A 16,970-nucleotide genomic window follows, 5' to 3' on the forward strand; every position below is an offset into this window, starting at 1 on the left:
ATCAAGAGTCACATGCTCTTCCAACAAAGCCAGCCGGGCTCCCCTGTGTTAGCCTTCTAAATAGGTGCTACCACCAGTGTCTGACCATAAGATTCCATTGCTTAAAACCCTATGCTGGCCCACTAGTGCTTATACAATAAAGTCCAAGCTCCTTAAGCACAGTATTGGAGTCTTTTCCTGGGCTCATTTCCTATCACCTTGCCTCTTAGACTTCACTCTCCAGCAACACCATATGGCTTAGGATTTCGGGATTCTTGCCTTATCCTCATATTCTTCAAAATTGTGCTCAAATGTCATCTCTTCCCTGTGCCGTCTCACAACCCCAGCACGCCCGCCCCTGAGCCACCTCTTTACTCAGAGCAGTGGTTCTCAAATTTTCATCTGAAGACCCCTTAACATTCTTAAGTTATTGAGGGCCCCAAAGAGTTTTTGTTTATATAGGTTATATCTATCGATATTTACCAGACATTTAAACTGTGAAATGTATGTATTTTTTAATGCACTTATGATAATAATAAGTCCATTGCCTTTTAAAAATACTTAACATCTTAAAATGAAAAATAGCTACTTTTTTCCAAACAGTAAGAGTGACTTTGCTTTACCTTCTGGAGATCCCTTTAATGGCTGGCTTAATGAAAGGCAGCTTGGATTTTTATGTTCCCGCACTTATTCTGTTATGATATCACATCATGTAACTTCTGGAAAACTCTACTGTAACCTCATGAAAGAACAAGAAACAGGTAAATAACGTATTATATGATTACCTTTTCTCTTGCTAGAAAGGGCCTCAGAGACTCCCCCCCACTCCCCAAAAAAGTCCCCAGACCACCATTTGCTATCCACTGATCCTGGAACGGTTGCAGACAGTACCAGCTTGTATGATAATTCCTTTGTCTGCATGTTGACGCAGGTATTATAGAACCTGAAATCCACTGTAGTTTATATTTGCTGTATTCCCAGGACATTCTGCAGAATGGACAAGATACCTGTGTGGTTAGTCATTGTCCTTTTCCTACTATTTTGATGGTAGTAAGGCTTAAAAGTAAACATGGCAGGGGGCACCCGGATTTGAACCGGGGACCTCTTGATCTGCAGTCAAATGCTCTACCCCTGAGCTATACCCCCCTCTGCCAAAGAGGAAGGGATTATACCTTAATTGTAGTGTTCACTGACCAGACTTCTCTGGTGATTAATAGTGGTTTAGTACCTATGATTGACTAAACCTATGATTTCAAGTTTCCCAGGGTGATACAAAGAACCAAGGGAAGATTCTTCTTAGCAGTGCCATCCTCCCTGCGTGCAACCTGAGCTGCACTGAATCCCCCAGTCCAGTGCTGTGTGTAGGAGAGGAAGTGCTTCCCTTGCCCTTTTTGACCCTCTCTGCTCCTGTACCAGATGAGCTTCTATTGTCTCAGTTCTCAGCATCTTCAGTCATTTCCTCTCCCCTTGCTTCTTCAAACATCAACAGGTTTCCCCTAGGCTGGAAAGCTCTTCCTTTAGCTGTGATTGCCCGTCCATTTCTTCTTTCTCACTACCAGAGAGTCAGGGACTTCATTTCTTTATCCAGCACCTGTGTCTACAGTTCTGCTACTCTGCATCTGCTTTCTCGACTGCCAGTAATCTTTTCCCCTTGGAGTACGGATCTTGTTTCTCCAACTAGACTAAGTTCCTTGAGGGCAGGGATCACTTTTCATTCGTCCTTGTATTCCCCCACAGTAGTTGGCACAGCGCCTGGTTCACTATAAGCCTAGTTTGTAGTTGCCAGCCAAACCACAATCCTAATTAAACTCAACTCTCACATTGATTACACCAAACTAGCACCCAAGCAGCTGAATTTTGTTGGAGGAGAGCTCACAAGTCCTGTGTCATCTCATCAATCTCAAAATACCCTCTCTGGTATTCCTACACTACTGGCTGACTAGGTTCACTTTCTCACCAAAATGACTATTTCACACACTTTCTCCTGTCTCAGACCTTCCATATTGTCTCTCTCCTCACCCTCTTAGCTGAAGAGCTGGCCTCTTCCTTCTTCGAGAAAATCAGAATCAGGAGTAGTGCTGTGCTGGTAAATGGCTGACAACTGGCTTCAAAGGACCCGATTTATAGCATTTGCTAATTCCCATGGCGCAAATACTCCCACCTGCCAATTTCAAGCTACCAACATGAAGTAAGGATGGAAGCAGAGATCAGAGGGTGAGAGGTTCTACCTTGGCTTTGAAGATGGAGGGAGGGGCCATGAGCCAAGAAATGCAGGTGGCCTCTGGAAGCAACTGAAGCCAAGGAAACGGATTCTCTCCTAAAGCCTCCCAAAAGAATACAGGCATGTCAACCTGAGGTTAGCCCAGTGAATTTGATTTTGGAATTCTGACCTCCCGAAGTATAAGATAGTAGATTTGTGTTGTTTTAAGGAAATAAGTTTGTGGTGATTTGTTTATAGCAGCAATAGGAAACAAATACACTGTTGTAATCTAAGATACTATCACCATCTCTCACCTGCACGACTGAAATAGAATCCTAACCTGTCTCTCTGTGTCCATCTTTTTCCTTTCCTTTATTGTGGTAAGAACACAACATGAGATCTACCCTCTTCACAGATTTTTAAGTGTGCAAGACAACATTGTTAACTATAGGCACAATGTTGTATAGCAGGTCTCTAGAACTTACCCATTTTGTGTAATTGAAACTTTACACCCATTGGTTAGCAACTCCCCGTGTCTCTTTCCTCGTCCCTGGCAACCACCATCCCACTCTCTGCTTCCATGAGTTTGACTGTTTTAGGTACCTCATGTAACTCAGTGTTTGTCCTTCTATGATAGGCTTATTTCACTTAGCATGATATCCCATGTTGTAAAATACTGCAAAAGTTTCTTCTTTTTTTAAGGCTGAATAATATTCCATTGTACGTATTCTCTATGTCAGTTCTTGAGTCCCTAAACATCTTCCCCACAGCAGTGTGGGTGATGATTTCAAATCCCTGCTCAAAACTGGCCAAAGGCTGGCATTTCATCCATTTGGGATAAAATCCAGACTCCTTACCTTGGACTATAAGGCCCTCTATGGCCCTGGCTAACTGTCCAGCTATGTTGAATTGCTCTCGCCTTGTTCACCTCTCCAACCTCTCTGGTCCTGGCGCCTTTGCGGTAATCATTCCCACTGCCTAGAATGCCCGCCAACTGTCAGGTGCCCAACTGTCTCTTTCACCTCTTCCAGATCTTAACTTTCTAGTGTCCAGTTTGCCTTCATTAAATTATAAACTCGGCGTGAGAACAGACAGCGTGTTCTGCACCTAAAGTGGGGTAGTTGGCTCCACTAAAAGAGGGAGCGACCACTAGAGAGTGTAGCCAGCGAAGGTTTCTCAGTGGTGTCTTGGTAGCTGATGTTTGTATTCTTTTTAGAGAGACCAGGAAAAAGGATTCCCTATCTGGTTTTGCAAAAGGTTGTTTTCTGACTTCTTTGGGTAAAGAGATGGGTGGGATTGCGGATACAGAATTGAGCCTATTTTGAAAAGGCAGAATGGTACCTGAGTTCACGTCTTTTCAAAATGCCGTGTCTTCTATTGCTGTTTTAGTTTTGTTCCTCCTTATTAAAAATTTCAGTATTATCTAGTAAGAAGAAACCAACTTTGAACAGATAATATTCAGGATGAAAATTTTAGGATTGCAGTAAAAAGAATTTACCAAGCCTCTACCAGCAGAGGGGGTATAGCTCAGTGGTAGAGCATTTGACTGCAGATCAAGAGGTCCCCGGTTCAAATCCGGGTGCCCCCTTGACTACCTTTAAGTTTTTCACAGTCAGGTATAACCCAGACATCTAAGGGTTCTCTGAATCTGAAACTCTGGAATCCTTGTCGCTTCTACTTGGCTGATTTCCCCCAGCAAGTATTGTCCTTTGTACCTGAGAAACAAAGAGCAACACCCCGGAAGTTGAAAAGGGATTACTTTGCCAAGCCTTACTACATACCCCAAACTCGTGGAATCCCTGTGGGTAGAAAGAAGACGCAGAACTATTTTCCTGAGATTGTTCTGTTCAAGATCTATTGGTTTAATGTTATAGTTTCTTTTTGGGTAACAATGGAGTGCCTGGCCAGGGCAATATTATTTTGCTTAGTTCATACTCTGAATTGAGAGGACTAGGGGAAGAGAGTCCAAGTTTGGAAGGTTTATCTATGTGGTCACGAAGTTTAAGACCCAGGGCATAGAGAAGATAGGTCAAAAGTAGACGGCGTTCTCTTTCTTTACATTAGCTCAAAGGCAAGAGCTTTGGTCTGATCAATGTACAGGTGGTAAGTTTGAGGCCCGGTGTCCAGGAAAGGGGTGAAAAGCTGGGTATTTCTTGGGACTGGGCTTTGCACCAGGACAACAGTCTCCATGTCCAGGCTCTTGACGCTTCTCAGTTATGGGAGCCATTGGGAAAAATGCACTCCAGCATTCCCCCGGGGCTCCAAAGGATGACACAACCAGATTCCGGGTTTAAAATATCACAGCTGCCCCCTGACCCAGGCAGCATGCCTCTCCCTTTCTCCTTTATTTTTCCTTTTTTTGGGCAAAATCTAGTCAAGGGGGACGCCGTTGCTGCTTTAATTCTTATTATTTCCCTGTGGCCCAACAGTGATCTGACAACAGATATCTGTCCCGCCTTCAGGTTGTGAAACTCGATGGCCTCCTATTACTAGTTCAGTGGTTCTCAAAATGTAGTCCCCCCCCACCACCAGCAGCATCATCACCCAGGAACTGGTTACAAATGCAAATTCTTGAGGTCCCACCCCAGGCCTACAGAATCAGAAACTGGAGGTGTCTTAACAAGCTCTTCTGGTAATTCTGATGGACACTCAAGTCTGAGAGTCACTGCAATAGTATATCAGTTTGCATCCCGTTGTAACTTTATTTTTGTAAATTAAAATGAGCCTATGGGTGTGCCTTCGCCATTTTGACATATTTGAAGCGCTTTGGGGAAGGGCAAACACAACAGGTCTATGACACCGTTAATAAAGAAAGTTGGAGAAAGGCTTAATTTGTGGGTTTTCCTCTCTTGACCAACTCCCCCATCGGAAACGGAAAGCCAAAATAGGGGAGTAATCTTGTCCCCTGACCCTGGCGCCTCCAACTGCCTGACACATGTGAGGCGGCTGGCTGGCGGCCGACCCAGAAATCCCGACACTTTGGGCGCAGATCATGGGGACGCGCAGCTTTTGTACTTGATTTGTGCGAACATCCACTCCTCCTCCTGCTGGGTACAAAGCAAAAGCGAAAGCTTTCTGCTAACGGTTGGAAAACGAGGAAGGCATTTTACAAAACTCGACTTTCTGTTTTCTTTTAATCTAGGATCGATCCAATGTTAAGAGTAGATCCAGTAGTTTAACTACTTTACCACAGAGTGAAGGAAAAGCCACGAAGGGGGCACCCGGATTTGAACCAGGGACCTCTTGATCTGCAGTCAAATGCTCTACCACTGAGCTATACCCCCGCGCCGCTGCTGCGCTTGGAGATGGCTCTTTTGGATGCTAAGACACTGCTACACTGACGGTAGGGAGAAAGAGTAAGGGGAAAGGAATGAAGGAAGAAAGGGGGCCAAGGGGAAAGCAGAGGTGTCCGGACCCGGAGAACCCCGGGAAAGCTGCAGGGCAGAGCGCGGGAAGGGTAGAACTAGCTCGGGCTGCGAGGCGCAGTGTCCCGGCGGTAGGGACGGGTTCCGCCCTACAAATGTGGAAAAGGATGTGGGGGGAAGGGAGGCTGAGGGGCGGGGCAGGGGCTTCCCGTTCCGTCCGCAGGTTCACGCCAGGTACCTACGGGCACAAAGGAAAGTCCCCGAATCTGGTGAATCCAGTCGGGCGTTCCGGAGCGTTCCAGCCCCACCCTAGACGGGTGCGAGGGATTTGCGCGCCTCTCTCTGCCCGGGCTCCCCAGATGTGCAGCCAGACCGGCTCCGCGCGGTCTCCAGTGCCAAAGGGCCCCTGGCCTCGGGGCGCACCTCTCCCGGGCACCTTTTGCTGGAGAGCGCCGGGGCACTCGGGACCCTCCCGACGCACCTAGACGCGCGCCCCCGGCCCCGCAGCCCTCCCCGGAATCCGCCCCCGCGCAGCCCCACGTCGCCCGGGGAGCGCGCCGCCCGCGCGCGCCCCTGTCCGCGCCCGCGGCGCGTCCCCGCCCCGGTGCAGCCCCTCCTCCCCGCTGTGTTTATTAGGGGAAGGAGGGCGGAGGCGGAGGCCAGTTCCCTAGCTCCAGCCGCCGTCGTCGCTGCCTGTGTAGTTGCAGCCGCGGCCGCCTCCCGCCAGCTCGCTCCGGGGAAAAGAGAACGCGCGCGAGCTCGGGCGTCCCCGCCCCAGCCCTTCCCGGAGCCATGAATCCCAACTGCGCCCGGTGCGGCAAGATTGTGTACCCCACGGAGAAGGTGAACTGTCTGGATAAGGTGAGCCCCGAGATCGGGAGACGCGTCGTTGCGATCCCCGAGCAATGCTCCAGATTAGGGGAGGAGAGAAGGGCCGGGTCTCTGCCGCCTCATCCCAGCGATCCCGGGAGGAGGGAAGGAGGGCGGTGTCACAGGGTATGGGGACAGACCCCAGTCTGGAAACCGGGAGATCTGCTGCAAGGCGAGGAGTCCGCGCGTGGCGGAGGGCCACTGCCGGAGAAGAGTGGGCTCTGTGCCCTGGGGCTGGGAGGACGGAAGAGGAGTAGGGAGGCCAGGCCCCGGGGTGGGGGAAGGTTAGGGGTGCAGTCCCGCCCCCTAGGGCCGGGAGAGTGAGAGGAGACGGCCGCTCCCTCTCCCCGGCGCGCTGAGCGCCAAGTAGGCGGAAGCGCGGGGCGCTGGGGGAGGGGGAGGGGGAGAGGGAGGGGGCGGCGGGGGGGGGCGGGGCAGAGGCTGGGGGGCCCAGTGAAACCTTCAGCTCTGGCCGCAAATGGCCGGACTTCATGGCCTGGAGACTGGGGGGCGGGGGCTATCAGCCGGCGAATGTTGCATCTGGTGAACTGGGCTTCGGATAAGGATCCGAGCCCCTCTGCGAGACCCCTTTTTTTGGACGACCTGCACCCCCCTCGGTGGTTCAACGCTTAATGGACTAGCAGCAGACCTCCTCTATAGCTTCCCAGCCCCCACCTCAAATTAGAAGCCAACTCCCGGGGCTGGGCTGCCCAGCCAGAGCGGGGCGGGGTCGGGTGCTGGAGTAGGGTGGGTGGGGGTGCTTTGCAGAGATCTCCTGAAATTGTGCTCAGAGCCTGAGACTGGCTTGTAGAACAAAGAGCTAACTTTTCAAAGCAGGTTTCCCCAATGGAGGGTGAGGTTGGCTGAGTTCAGGGGAAGCCAAGAAAAGGGGGAGGTGTTAGGAAGAGGGGAAGGTGGCCTTCTGGAAATTCACGGTCCCCTGGGGGCCCTTACGCGTCGTCTCCCCCATCCATGCTGGACTTGTTCATCTGGTTGCTATTATACTTTTGGAGGGGGGCGGAGAGTAGAACTGGGTGTTTCCAGCAGTTTGGGGTAGGTTCTGGTCTTTTAAGCTCCCTGAGATACTAAGGCGATGCCTCCCCTCTGCATCTTCTCCCCACTCTGGAGGAGAAGCCTCTGTGGTTTTGTCTCCCTCCTCATCATGCCTTTTGCCCACCTCCCAAAGCTGGCTCCAAGTCCAAATGTTCCCTCCTAACTGTCTGAACTGGCAGGGGTTGGGGGGCATGGGATGGAAGAGGGGTACAGAAGTCTGGGGCCAACTTTTTCATTGCACACCTGGAGCCAGGGTTTATTTGGGAAAGGATAGTTCATTGGATACTTTTGGTCTCTTCCCTCCCCTTTGGGATTGACGCTTTCTCAGTGATCTTTAGCCTCTGAATCAGGGAGATGGGATTGTGTTCCCAGGTCCTGAAATACATTTGAACTTGCTCTTGGGGGAATCGAGTATATAGGGCTGCTGCTGTTTCTCTGTCTCTCCTGGTCTTGGCCGGGCAGGAGGAGAGGAGGGCTTATATTATGAACACAAGCGATGTGGGTGCTGACCTTCCCAAAGACCATGCCAGCCTCCGGAGGGCAGGACTTGAGCTTGGAGGCACTAGCTAAAGAACAGACTGTCCTTGCACACTGGGATTTTTACCTTCCCCTGGTGGGGAGGGATTTTGGCCTCTGCATTTCATGTGCCTCTCTTATTCTCCATAGTCATGGACTATGGAAAGAGGCTGTGGGCTCTTTCACCTGTATAAGGCAGAAGCAACGTAAGGTGGAGGGATTATTGGGCCAGGAGTTGGGAGACTTGATCCTAGTTCCAGGTCTGCTCCCACCAGCTTTATGAATGGCTCTAGGCCTCAGTATTCACCATCTGTCAGATGGGTATGAATGATGCCATTTCCTTGGAGGTGGGACAGTGTACTAAAGTGCCCAGAAGGGGATGTGGTATAGGCTGTGCCCTCTCTATCTTTCTGGGATAGTCGGTCCAGCCCCACATTCAGCTCCCTCGTAAAGTCTTTTGAGAGTGCTGTGTGCCAGAGGGGAGAGGGTAGTGATCCCACAAAGTGCCTTCCCCTGGGGGTTCTCTTGTCCTAGCTGGAAGAGGACATTCAGGCAGGTGGGGGCAGGTGGGGTTGCCCTGGGAAGGAGGTTTTTTTAAAAAGCCCCGTGAGGGGCTCAAACTCACGATTCTAAGGTAAAGACCTGAGCTGAGATCAAGAGTCTGACGCTTGACTGTCTGAGCCACCCAGGTGCCCTTCCTCCTCTTTTTTTGAGCTCTCCTTACAGGAGGTGGCCCTGGGGAGACCTCAGCCCCTGCACTGAGCAGGAGGCCTTGAATATTTAGATATCAGACCTGTTCCATGTAACCCTCCCCAGGCAGTAAGGACAGACACTTGGACTAGGGACCTGGTGCCCAGAGGACCGAGACCTGGGAGGGGGGAACATTCAGTCCCATAGGTGTGGTTGCTAACCAACTTCCCAAGGCCTGCCATTTTATAGGAGAGAGTCAAATTAGACTCATTTCACTACAATTTCCCTATGGCACATAGCTCACGATGTGACCCAGAGCACAAGCCACGTCCTTGGTGTTAGTCTTTTCTCCTCCCTGAGCCTTATCTCCCGAAGGCTTAAGTGGGTAAAGGCCATGTCACCTCTGATGGCCACCCTGCCCCCAACCTGCAGTACCCAGTATGCTGTGCACGCTGAATAAATATGTATTGCTGATGACGATGTTTGAGGAAGGAGGTCGAAATGTGCTTCCCCAGAGGACTTCTGGGCTTAGAGTTGGGGGGAGAAATGGGGTGACCTCATTCACTCATTCATTCGACAAATATTTATTGAGCACCTGCTTTGTGCCAGGCTCTCTGAATGACTGCTGCAGGAACGTTTGGGGAGGAAGAGAGTCTGTGTCTTGACACGTCCTCTACATTTTGAGAAGGGTGGAGTTTTGTCTCCAACCCTGTTGGGAAGCATTTGTATCCGGGGACCTGTGCACTGTCTAGAATCTCCCCTGGCTTGCTTTCCCAGGCTCCTGAAAACAGGTGGAGATATTCAGGAAGGCTAGAGGACTGGTAGGCTGCTAGTTTCCCTGGAATGCTTTTTTTTTTTTTTTTTTTCCTGGAATGCTTCTTTGGGAGGGCTCTCCTCCTCTGGTGGTCTGAGCCACCCCCCACCCCCCAGGGGGCAGCAAGGCAGAAGGCGGCTGGGCTAGACACAGAAGAGGAGGCAGGTCCATGAAGCCGTGGTGCCCCATTTTCCCAGCTGAACCCCACGATCACTTTGTGATCATCCGTTCACAGGAGCTACTCCTTATTGCGACGTGTCAGCTTCAGTCTTCACAAAACCGATGCGATTGCTCCTCTGAATTATGAACCCCCTAAGCGGAGGCTCAGATAGGTCATGCGGCTCACTCCCTGCTCACCCAGAGCTGTGAGCAGCCGCTTCCCCTACCTGCACCGTGATTCCAGAGGGAGAGTGGCTGGCCCAAACCTCGACCAAGTATGGAGGACCTTGCTTCTGCCCTCATCAGCCTCCATTTGCCTTTCTGTGGAGTGGGGTTTCAGTGGAACGGGTTGTAGTTTTGGAGCTGTGGGTGAGAGCGTGGAGGGCACCGCCGGTGCCTGGAGATGGGTTGAGAGGGTTCTTATTGGCACTGGACATCTGGGTTTTGTGACTAGGGAAACTGTGGACTCCCAGGGCAGCAGGAAGGATTAGAGTTGCACGCCCAAAGGTGTACTTTGCCCCCCCCCCCCCGAGACTACAGGCTCAGGAATGCATCTCTGAAAACTTCTTATCTGGGGCCTTCAGGAAAAGGGGGTGCTCTTGCTCTGGGACAGAGCCAGTGGGGCAAGGGAGGGAGGCAGACAGGTCCTGGTGGGGCCGTACTGACTTATTTCCCTGTGTCATTCACTGGACCCGACTGAAACAGGGATGGGGTTCCTTTCCTCTTGGGGTCCCCTTGGGGTCCCCAGCCCAGGCTTGGCCCACAGGGACTGTTGGGTGACTTGTCATCTTCTGTTCCCCCTTCCACTCCTCCCTCGCCCCGCTCCAAAGAGGACACAGTAGCGGGAGCTGCCGGATTTTCTTTAACCTTGGAGCCCTCCTCTAGAGAGAGGAGGGAAGTGACAGGAAGCCGCTATCAGTGCTGGGCTTGGAGCCTGGAACTGGGTCATCTCATTCCTCCCACCACCCCCACCCCGCCCCTCTGTGAGACCACTTTCCAGACTCAGAGACTGAGTTCAGTAGTGACCCTGAAGGCACTCGGTCCCCTCTTGTTTTCATTATTCTGCTCCTGAGCCCCATGTAGGGAACAGGTGACTACTGCCCCAGCCTTTAATGTGTTAGCTGAGAGCAAGGGGTCTTGGGGTGAGGGGGGAAGAGCCAATGATGGAAATGGGCCCCGTCCCCTCATGGGGGCCCCCTTTCTCCAAAAGGCAGCTAGGAGGTTTCTTGTGGAACCTCCTGCACCCCCAGCCTGGCCAGTCTGCTCTGTCCCCCTTCCCCAGGGGCTCAGCTCCAGGGTGGGGACCTGGCCATCTGCTAGGGTAGGGCTGTCTCTTTCTTTCCCTGTGTCTCCCCCAGGTCGATCAGGAGGCAGCGTTGGAGGTCCCCAGTCCTAGGACAGTGCATATTCCTGCATATATGTGTGTGAAAGTGGGTCATGGTCCGGATTCCAGAGAATGTTTTTCCTGGCAGGCCCCTGAGGGGGTGGGGGGGAGGCGGAGGCCCAGGCAGGGGCCTGTGCAGCTAGGCAGGCAGCGGCCAGCAGACTGGGTGGTGACAGGGCTGGGGCACTCTGCCAGCACCTCCCAGGCATTGGGGGAGAGAGAGGGGCTGTGACTCTGGGGGCTGGGGGGGGGCCGGGGACTACCCTGTTCTGGTCTGCCAGCCAGGTTGCATGTGCTGGGTTTTTGTACAGAGAGGAGTCTGGGCTGGGCTCTGGGATGGGCCCAGGTTGGGGTGAGGGCCAAGCTTACGCCAGCCGTGCCTTTGCTTCCAGACTTCCAGCTGGCCATCTTCCCAAAAAAGTGGTTCTCCTATCACTTCATTTACTATTCCAGCTTTGGAGAGTCTCCTCGATAGGGAAAGTACCCTGTTAGAAGGTGATTACCCCCAAATTATCCCCTGGTCCCTGGTTGAAGTGGGCCAGGGTCGAGGAGGTGGTATCCCAGCTTCTCAGCTTCCTTTTTTCTGTCCCCTCTTCCAAAGTGTCCCAGAAACATCCCTTGGCTGGGCAACACATTTTGAAAAGCCCTGTCTTGGAGGGATTCCTTAACAGATGGCTATGAACCAGCCCTGTGCTGGGCACCTTCGCGAGTCTCCCTGGGCTCTTCCCTGGCTTCCGGCCTCCTTCTTTGAGGGGTCAGGAGTGTCTTCCTCTGACTGCTGGGAAATGGGGCTGAGACGGGCCAGCCAGGTCACCAGACAGCCCGGATTCTGGGGTCCTGGAAGCTGGACTCCAGGTTGCTGTTGATCCTGGGCTGCCAGGGGGGGCGATTTCTATATCCTTTGTGTGGGTTTGCCCGAGAATCAGCATTTCTCAGGATGGGAGCATTTCTGTTGCATCGGTCCCCCTTCCCTCCTGGTCTTTGGCTCTGTTCCCCTTGACTGGCCCCCCTGGATTGGTCCCTGGGTTTTGCTGGAGTCTTACCCGCATTGTAGCTGTGGTTGGGCACAGGGAAGCCCCACCTGCTTCCCAGCACACACAAGCCTCCAGCGGGAGCTGCTGAGCCCCCTCTGCTGGGTTTGTACCTGTCATGGGGCCCAGCACCTAACATTCGAGTACTTAGAGGGGGCAAGCGCTGTGCTGAGTGTCTTACAGGTGGTTTCTCATTTGCTCCTCATTATTGCTGATACTCTTTTCAGACATGAAGATGGCTCGGAGGCATACGCCCTGACCAAGTTCGCACAGCTAGTCAGGGTGGAGCTTTGATGCCCACTGTGGGGGATGTACCTCCAAGCAGAGCTCTGTAATGCCTCAGAGGGAGAGCGGCTGTGGGGGTCCTCTCGTCCCAGTTATCTGCCTGGGGCTGGGAGAAGGGGAAGGGAAGGAGAAAGGGTGTGAGTGTGGTGGCCAGAGCTTGGGGCACCCACCCCCCACCTGGTCACGGGTCCTTCGAAGTGGGAGGTATGAGAGCTGGAGCAGCGCCAGGGGCCCATGTGTGGCGGTCCTGGAGCGAGAGTGAGGAGTGCCAGGGTTTCGGCCCAGGGGCCTGGTGGCCGGCCCTCCTCGCCTTCTCCAGACCCTGTCAGGCTGCGGGGCTGCCCCTCTGAGTTCAGCAGCTGTGGCTTCTTAGCAACCCTGGTGCAGCTTTGCATAAGCAATGAGGCTTCTGGTGGTGGTGGTGGGGGGGGGGGGCAGCAGGAGTGGTCGGGGGAGGTGGGGCCATCCTTCTGGGGACAGCTTGCCACTGTTAGAACCGGCCCCTTCCACGCTCACCCTTCGTGCCTGCCCGTCTCCTGCTCCTGACAGCTCAAATGGCTGACGGGTGGGGAGTGCGGAAGGGAGGAGAATGTCAACGGCTGCCAGAGCCTGTGACTTGAGATGTCCCCGGCTCACCCCCGGGGTGATTCTGTGTCCCAGTCCCTGGGAGGGAGGGCTCCTTCCTAGGGCCCGAGTGCCCCTTCCCGAAGTCCTGGTGTCTGATGGGTGTCCCCCCTCTGTGCCTCTGTCCCCAGTTCTGGCATAAAGCATGCTTCCACTGTGAGACCTGCAAGATGACACTCAACATGAAGAACTACAAGGGCTACGAGAAGACGCCCTACTGCAACGCGTGAGTCCTGCCTCCCTCCCTAGCTCTTCCTTCTGTTCTCGCGATGTTGCCCAGCACTTGCACGCTCTACCTGAGAAGCGTTCAGCGCGTTTAGTCCTCACCCCGGCTGGATGAAGTAAGGGCTGCTGGTGTGCCCATTTTACAGGGAGGGAAACTGAGGCTTGGGAAAGGCATAGTCTTTCCCCAGGTTACACGGCTAGCGAGAGGCTGGTTGAAACCCAGCCAGGCAAGCATGTTCTTCCCAGTGCACCCTCCTGCGAGACAGGCCCCAACGCGGTCCTTCAGGGAACAGTGCTCTCTCTTACCCCCTGCTGGAGGGGCTTGGGGGGGCTTCTGGCAGCAGCCCTTCCTGGCGTTCATCTCTTGAGAACTGAGGGCAATGTGAAGGGGTGGCTGGGCCTGGGGCAGCTCTTCCTGCCAGTGAGGGAGGCCGTGGAGACCTTCATGTCTTTTCCGGTGGAGTTGGCTGGGGCTCTGTTCCTTTCACACTGGGACCCGCAGCCTGTCCTGATGCGGGGAGGCGGGTAGAGGTGGGGTCCTCCATCCAGAAGGACACCCCTCTCCCATCCCTTGCAGTTCCGGAGAGTGCACCACCTTCTACCTTCAAGTTGACGTCATATGTAGCAAGTGTAAACTCAGTGCAGGTCCACGGTATATGCAGGACCTCCCAGCCACCCTGCTAGTGAGGGCTTCAGAAGGTCAAGTCACTGAGTCACGGCAAAATCTGTATTCAAAGAAATTCAGGATCTGACTTGTGTCTAGGAATTTCTTTGGTCAGGAGGGTCTTCGCGGCAGAATCGCTGAGGAGGGGAACACTGGGACTTGTCGAAAGGGGTAGGGGGCTTAAACACCCTTGAAAGGCTGCCTCTCCCTCACAGCAGCCCCAGTCCCCTCCTGATACCCCAACCTCATCATCCCTGGGGGTTTGAACATTCATCAGGCAAGGGTGCCTGCCAACTGCTATATGCCAACCTGTGTCAGGGACTGGGAAAGGAGATTTCTTAAAAAAATTTTTTTTCTAATGTTTATTCATTTTTGAGAGAGAGCGTGAGTTGGAGGGGGGCTGCATAGAGAGATGGAGACACAGAATCTGATTCAGGCTCCAGGCTCTGAGCTGTCAGCACAGAGCCCAGTGTGGGGCTCAGACTCACGAACCACAAGATCACGACCTGAGCCGAAGTCGGATGCTCAACCGGATGCTCAACCGACTGAGCCACCCAGGGGCCCCTGGGAAAAGAGATTTCTAAATGACAAAAATCTCAAGCCCAAGAAGCAACCTGGATATTGTCCTTGCTGGGAGGGATTGGGCACTGGGAAGGCTGCCTGGGGTAGAAGGAAGATCCCAACTCTCTCCTGGCTTTTGCTTCAGCTGCCTCCTCTCTTCTATTAGCTTCCACTGGTCCTCTCCCCCCTACCAACCCCTCCCACCCCCCAAGGGAAATGGGACATTCTTAGAATTCTTACAGGCTCACACAAGCCCTGATTCTCTGCCACTTCCTCCCTCTGTTGGGGAGCGGGGTGGGGTTCAATAAAGCCAGAGGCCCGGGCAGTGTAACCCCTTCATGGCTGGACCACTTGGAGCTGGATTCTGGGCCCTGAGACTCCTTTGGGGGCAGTTTCTGAGCCTCGGCCCCACCCGGCAGAAGTCTGGCTGAGCCACGTCTCTTCCTAAGACTCTAGTAGCCTAGCATTCAGTGAGCATTGGGAGTTGGTGACAGCAGTCAGCCTTGTCCTTGTTTCTCGGCGTTTTCTCAGCCTGATGCTAACTGCTCTCACCCTCTTCTGGGGAGGCTGCGGTAAGTGGGGGTGGGGACTCCCGGAGGTGTTGGGGTCTCTGGGGGCGGTAGAAGATGAAGCACCTCTCCCCGGATGCTGCTTCCACAGTGCCCAGGCAGAGGCTCCTGTCTCTGTCCTGGCCCCCAGCCAGAGAAGCAGACTGGCCTCTCTCTGTTTCCCCAGGCTTTACCGCCCCAGCCTCTGCCCTGCCCAGTTGACCTTTGGCCCAGCTGGGATGTTACCTCGGAGGACTCAGAGGACTCGGAATGAGAGCTGAAGCTCTGGGGGGATGTGTGGCCCGGCTGTGTCTCACCTCCGCTGGGAGTGGGCAGAGTAACACCCTGCCGGAGGCGCTCACACTCCCTCAGCCAGCGTCTGCTAGCAGTTGGTCCGGACCCAGCAAGCCTGACGAGGTGATTCCAGGATAAGCCAGATGTAGTAGGTTCGGCCTGCAGGGAGCACCCTCAGGGCCTGTCTGAGCTTCAGTTTCTCCATGGTTACACATTCCCACCCAGGGATGCGGGGCCCCTAGACCAAAGAGTACTGAGCACCTGCCATGTGCCAGGCACTGTGCCTGCATCCCCTCTCATTCCTTCCTGTTTGCTTTCTGCCTCTGGCCCCATCCTCCAGTGACATTCAGGTTCCTGAATCTTGGGGTTTGCCAGGGTGTAGCTTTGCCCCCACCCCCATCCTGGCCTTGCTTTGTGGACCTCAGGCCTGGCTTCCCTCCTTCTCAGAAGTAGCGTCTGCTCAAGACCCACGGGGGCAGGTGATCTCTCCCCGCCCTTTGCCAGGGAGTTGGACACCCCCCCCCCCCCCCCCCCCCCCCCGCTCAGTGAGCGAGAGTGTATGAGTTTGTTGTGCAGGGAGGCTTCTGTGTTCTGCCTCTTTCTGGCCAGTCCCTGAGTCAGGATCTTGCAGGGGGTGGTCAAGAGAGAGCAGAGGGCTGTCAGTCATTCCCCGGTTGGCTTCTCAAGACCGAGATTTTAAAATGTTCTGGAAAGGGACTGTAAGCAGCCAAAGGGCCTCTTCTGTTTCTCTCATTGCACTAGGCTTGTTTGGGGGTTAGGCAGCAGAGAGAACCCAGGCTAGATCACAGCCAGCCTGCTGGGCCGTGATGGACCCCCCCGCAAACGTACCCTTAAACACGTGCCTGCTGCGGATCCAGACACATACGCTTTCTCCTGGTGTGGGGCCGGGGAGAGATGCCAGGGAGTCAGACTGAATAGGTTGCATCTGTGTCGTACTTCCAGGCACAGCCGCCCAGGCACTGCCATGGCAAGGGGGAGGTGCGCCTTTCCGCTTTTGCACAATGGCTCGTGGTACCAGAACCACTGTTCCTCAGATTCTTCCGTGAAACGTCTGGGTGGGTGGAGTGAGCCTGCTCCCTTGGGTGAGAGGAATATTTACGCCCTCGATTATTTGTTTTGTAAACCACATTTTCCGAAAGTGGGGCTCATCTGTCCGCGTGCACGAACCTGCCCCTTTTCCTCCATGCAAATAGTGTGGGAGTGTGGAGGTCAGAGGTGGGGTCGGGGTGGGAAGAAATGCGCCTGCGCCCTCCCCCTTGGGGGCCACGAATCAGTGCAGGCTGCACACCCGAGGCAGAGTTGCAGACCAGGGGAACCAGGTTTGGGGATATCAAGTGTGGAGGTGGACATGGGCCAGGGAAGAAAGGGGGAGGCGCTTAGATGCCCCCTCCCCCTCTTCACTGACTACAGATTTCGGGGTCCATCCTTCACAGTTTCCTTGAGCTGTGTGATGCGGGGCTGAGGAGGCTGGAGATGGCCCCGGCACTGGAGAACAACTTGACTGTGGTCCTGCTCCTTCCCACAGGTCTCAGAGTGTGGGGTCTGGGTGCTCAAAACGTCTCTGGGTTCTGCCAGACTGTGTCGAATCCCAGCTGCTCTTGGGGATGGGGCATTGGTGGGCAAATCTAGGACTGGGGTCTGGGGCTTTCCCACTTCCCTCTTTCCTGCCTCTGATGGGGAAAAATGG

At 53.9% G+C, this 16,970-nt stretch overlaps 1 protein-coding gene and 3 non-coding genes across 4 annotated transcripts in view; 2 read left to right on the plus strand and 2 right to left on the minus strand.

Annotated features, from left to right (window-relative positions):
* Positions 1 to 1,053: 1,053 nt before the first annotated feature.
* Positions 1,054 to 1,125, minus strand: TRNAC-GCA. Its single transcript has one exon. It is a non-coding gene; the product is annotated as a tRNA-Cys (tRNA).
* Positions 1,126 to 3,695: 2,570 nt separating this feature from the next.
* On the plus strand, positions 3,696 to 3,767 carry TRNAC-GCA. The gene has a single exon. It is a non-coding gene; the product is annotated as a tRNA-Cys (tRNA).
* A 1,624-nt stretch (positions 3,768 to 5,391) lies between these two features.
* On the minus strand, positions 5,392 to 5,463 carry TRNAC-GCA. Its single transcript has one exon. It is a non-coding gene; the product is annotated as a tRNA-Cys (tRNA).
* A 736-nt stretch (positions 5,464 to 6,199) lies between these two features.
* LASP1 (LIM and SH3 protein 1) overlaps positions 6,200 to 16,970 on the plus strand; it is a 39,429-nt gene continuing 28,658 nt past the window's right edge. Inside the window, exons 1-2 of the mRNA XM_030296819.2 lie at positions 6,200 to 6,405; positions 13,102 to 13,196. Of these exons, the coding sequence (XP_030152679.1) occupies positions 6,337 to 6,405; positions 13,102 to 13,196 (164 nt within the window). The 5' untranslated portion in view covers positions 6,200 to 6,336. The remainder of the gene's footprint in view (positions 6,406 to 13,101; positions 13,197 to 16,970) is intronic.

This window comes from Lynx canadensis, chromosome E1 (assembly GCF_007474595.2).
Source record: "Lynx canadensis isolate LIC74 chromosome E1, mLynCan4.pri.v2, whole genome shotgun sequence".
Classification (NCBI taxonomy): Eukaryota; Metazoa; Chordata; class Mammalia; order Carnivora; family Felidae; genus Lynx; species Lynx canadensis.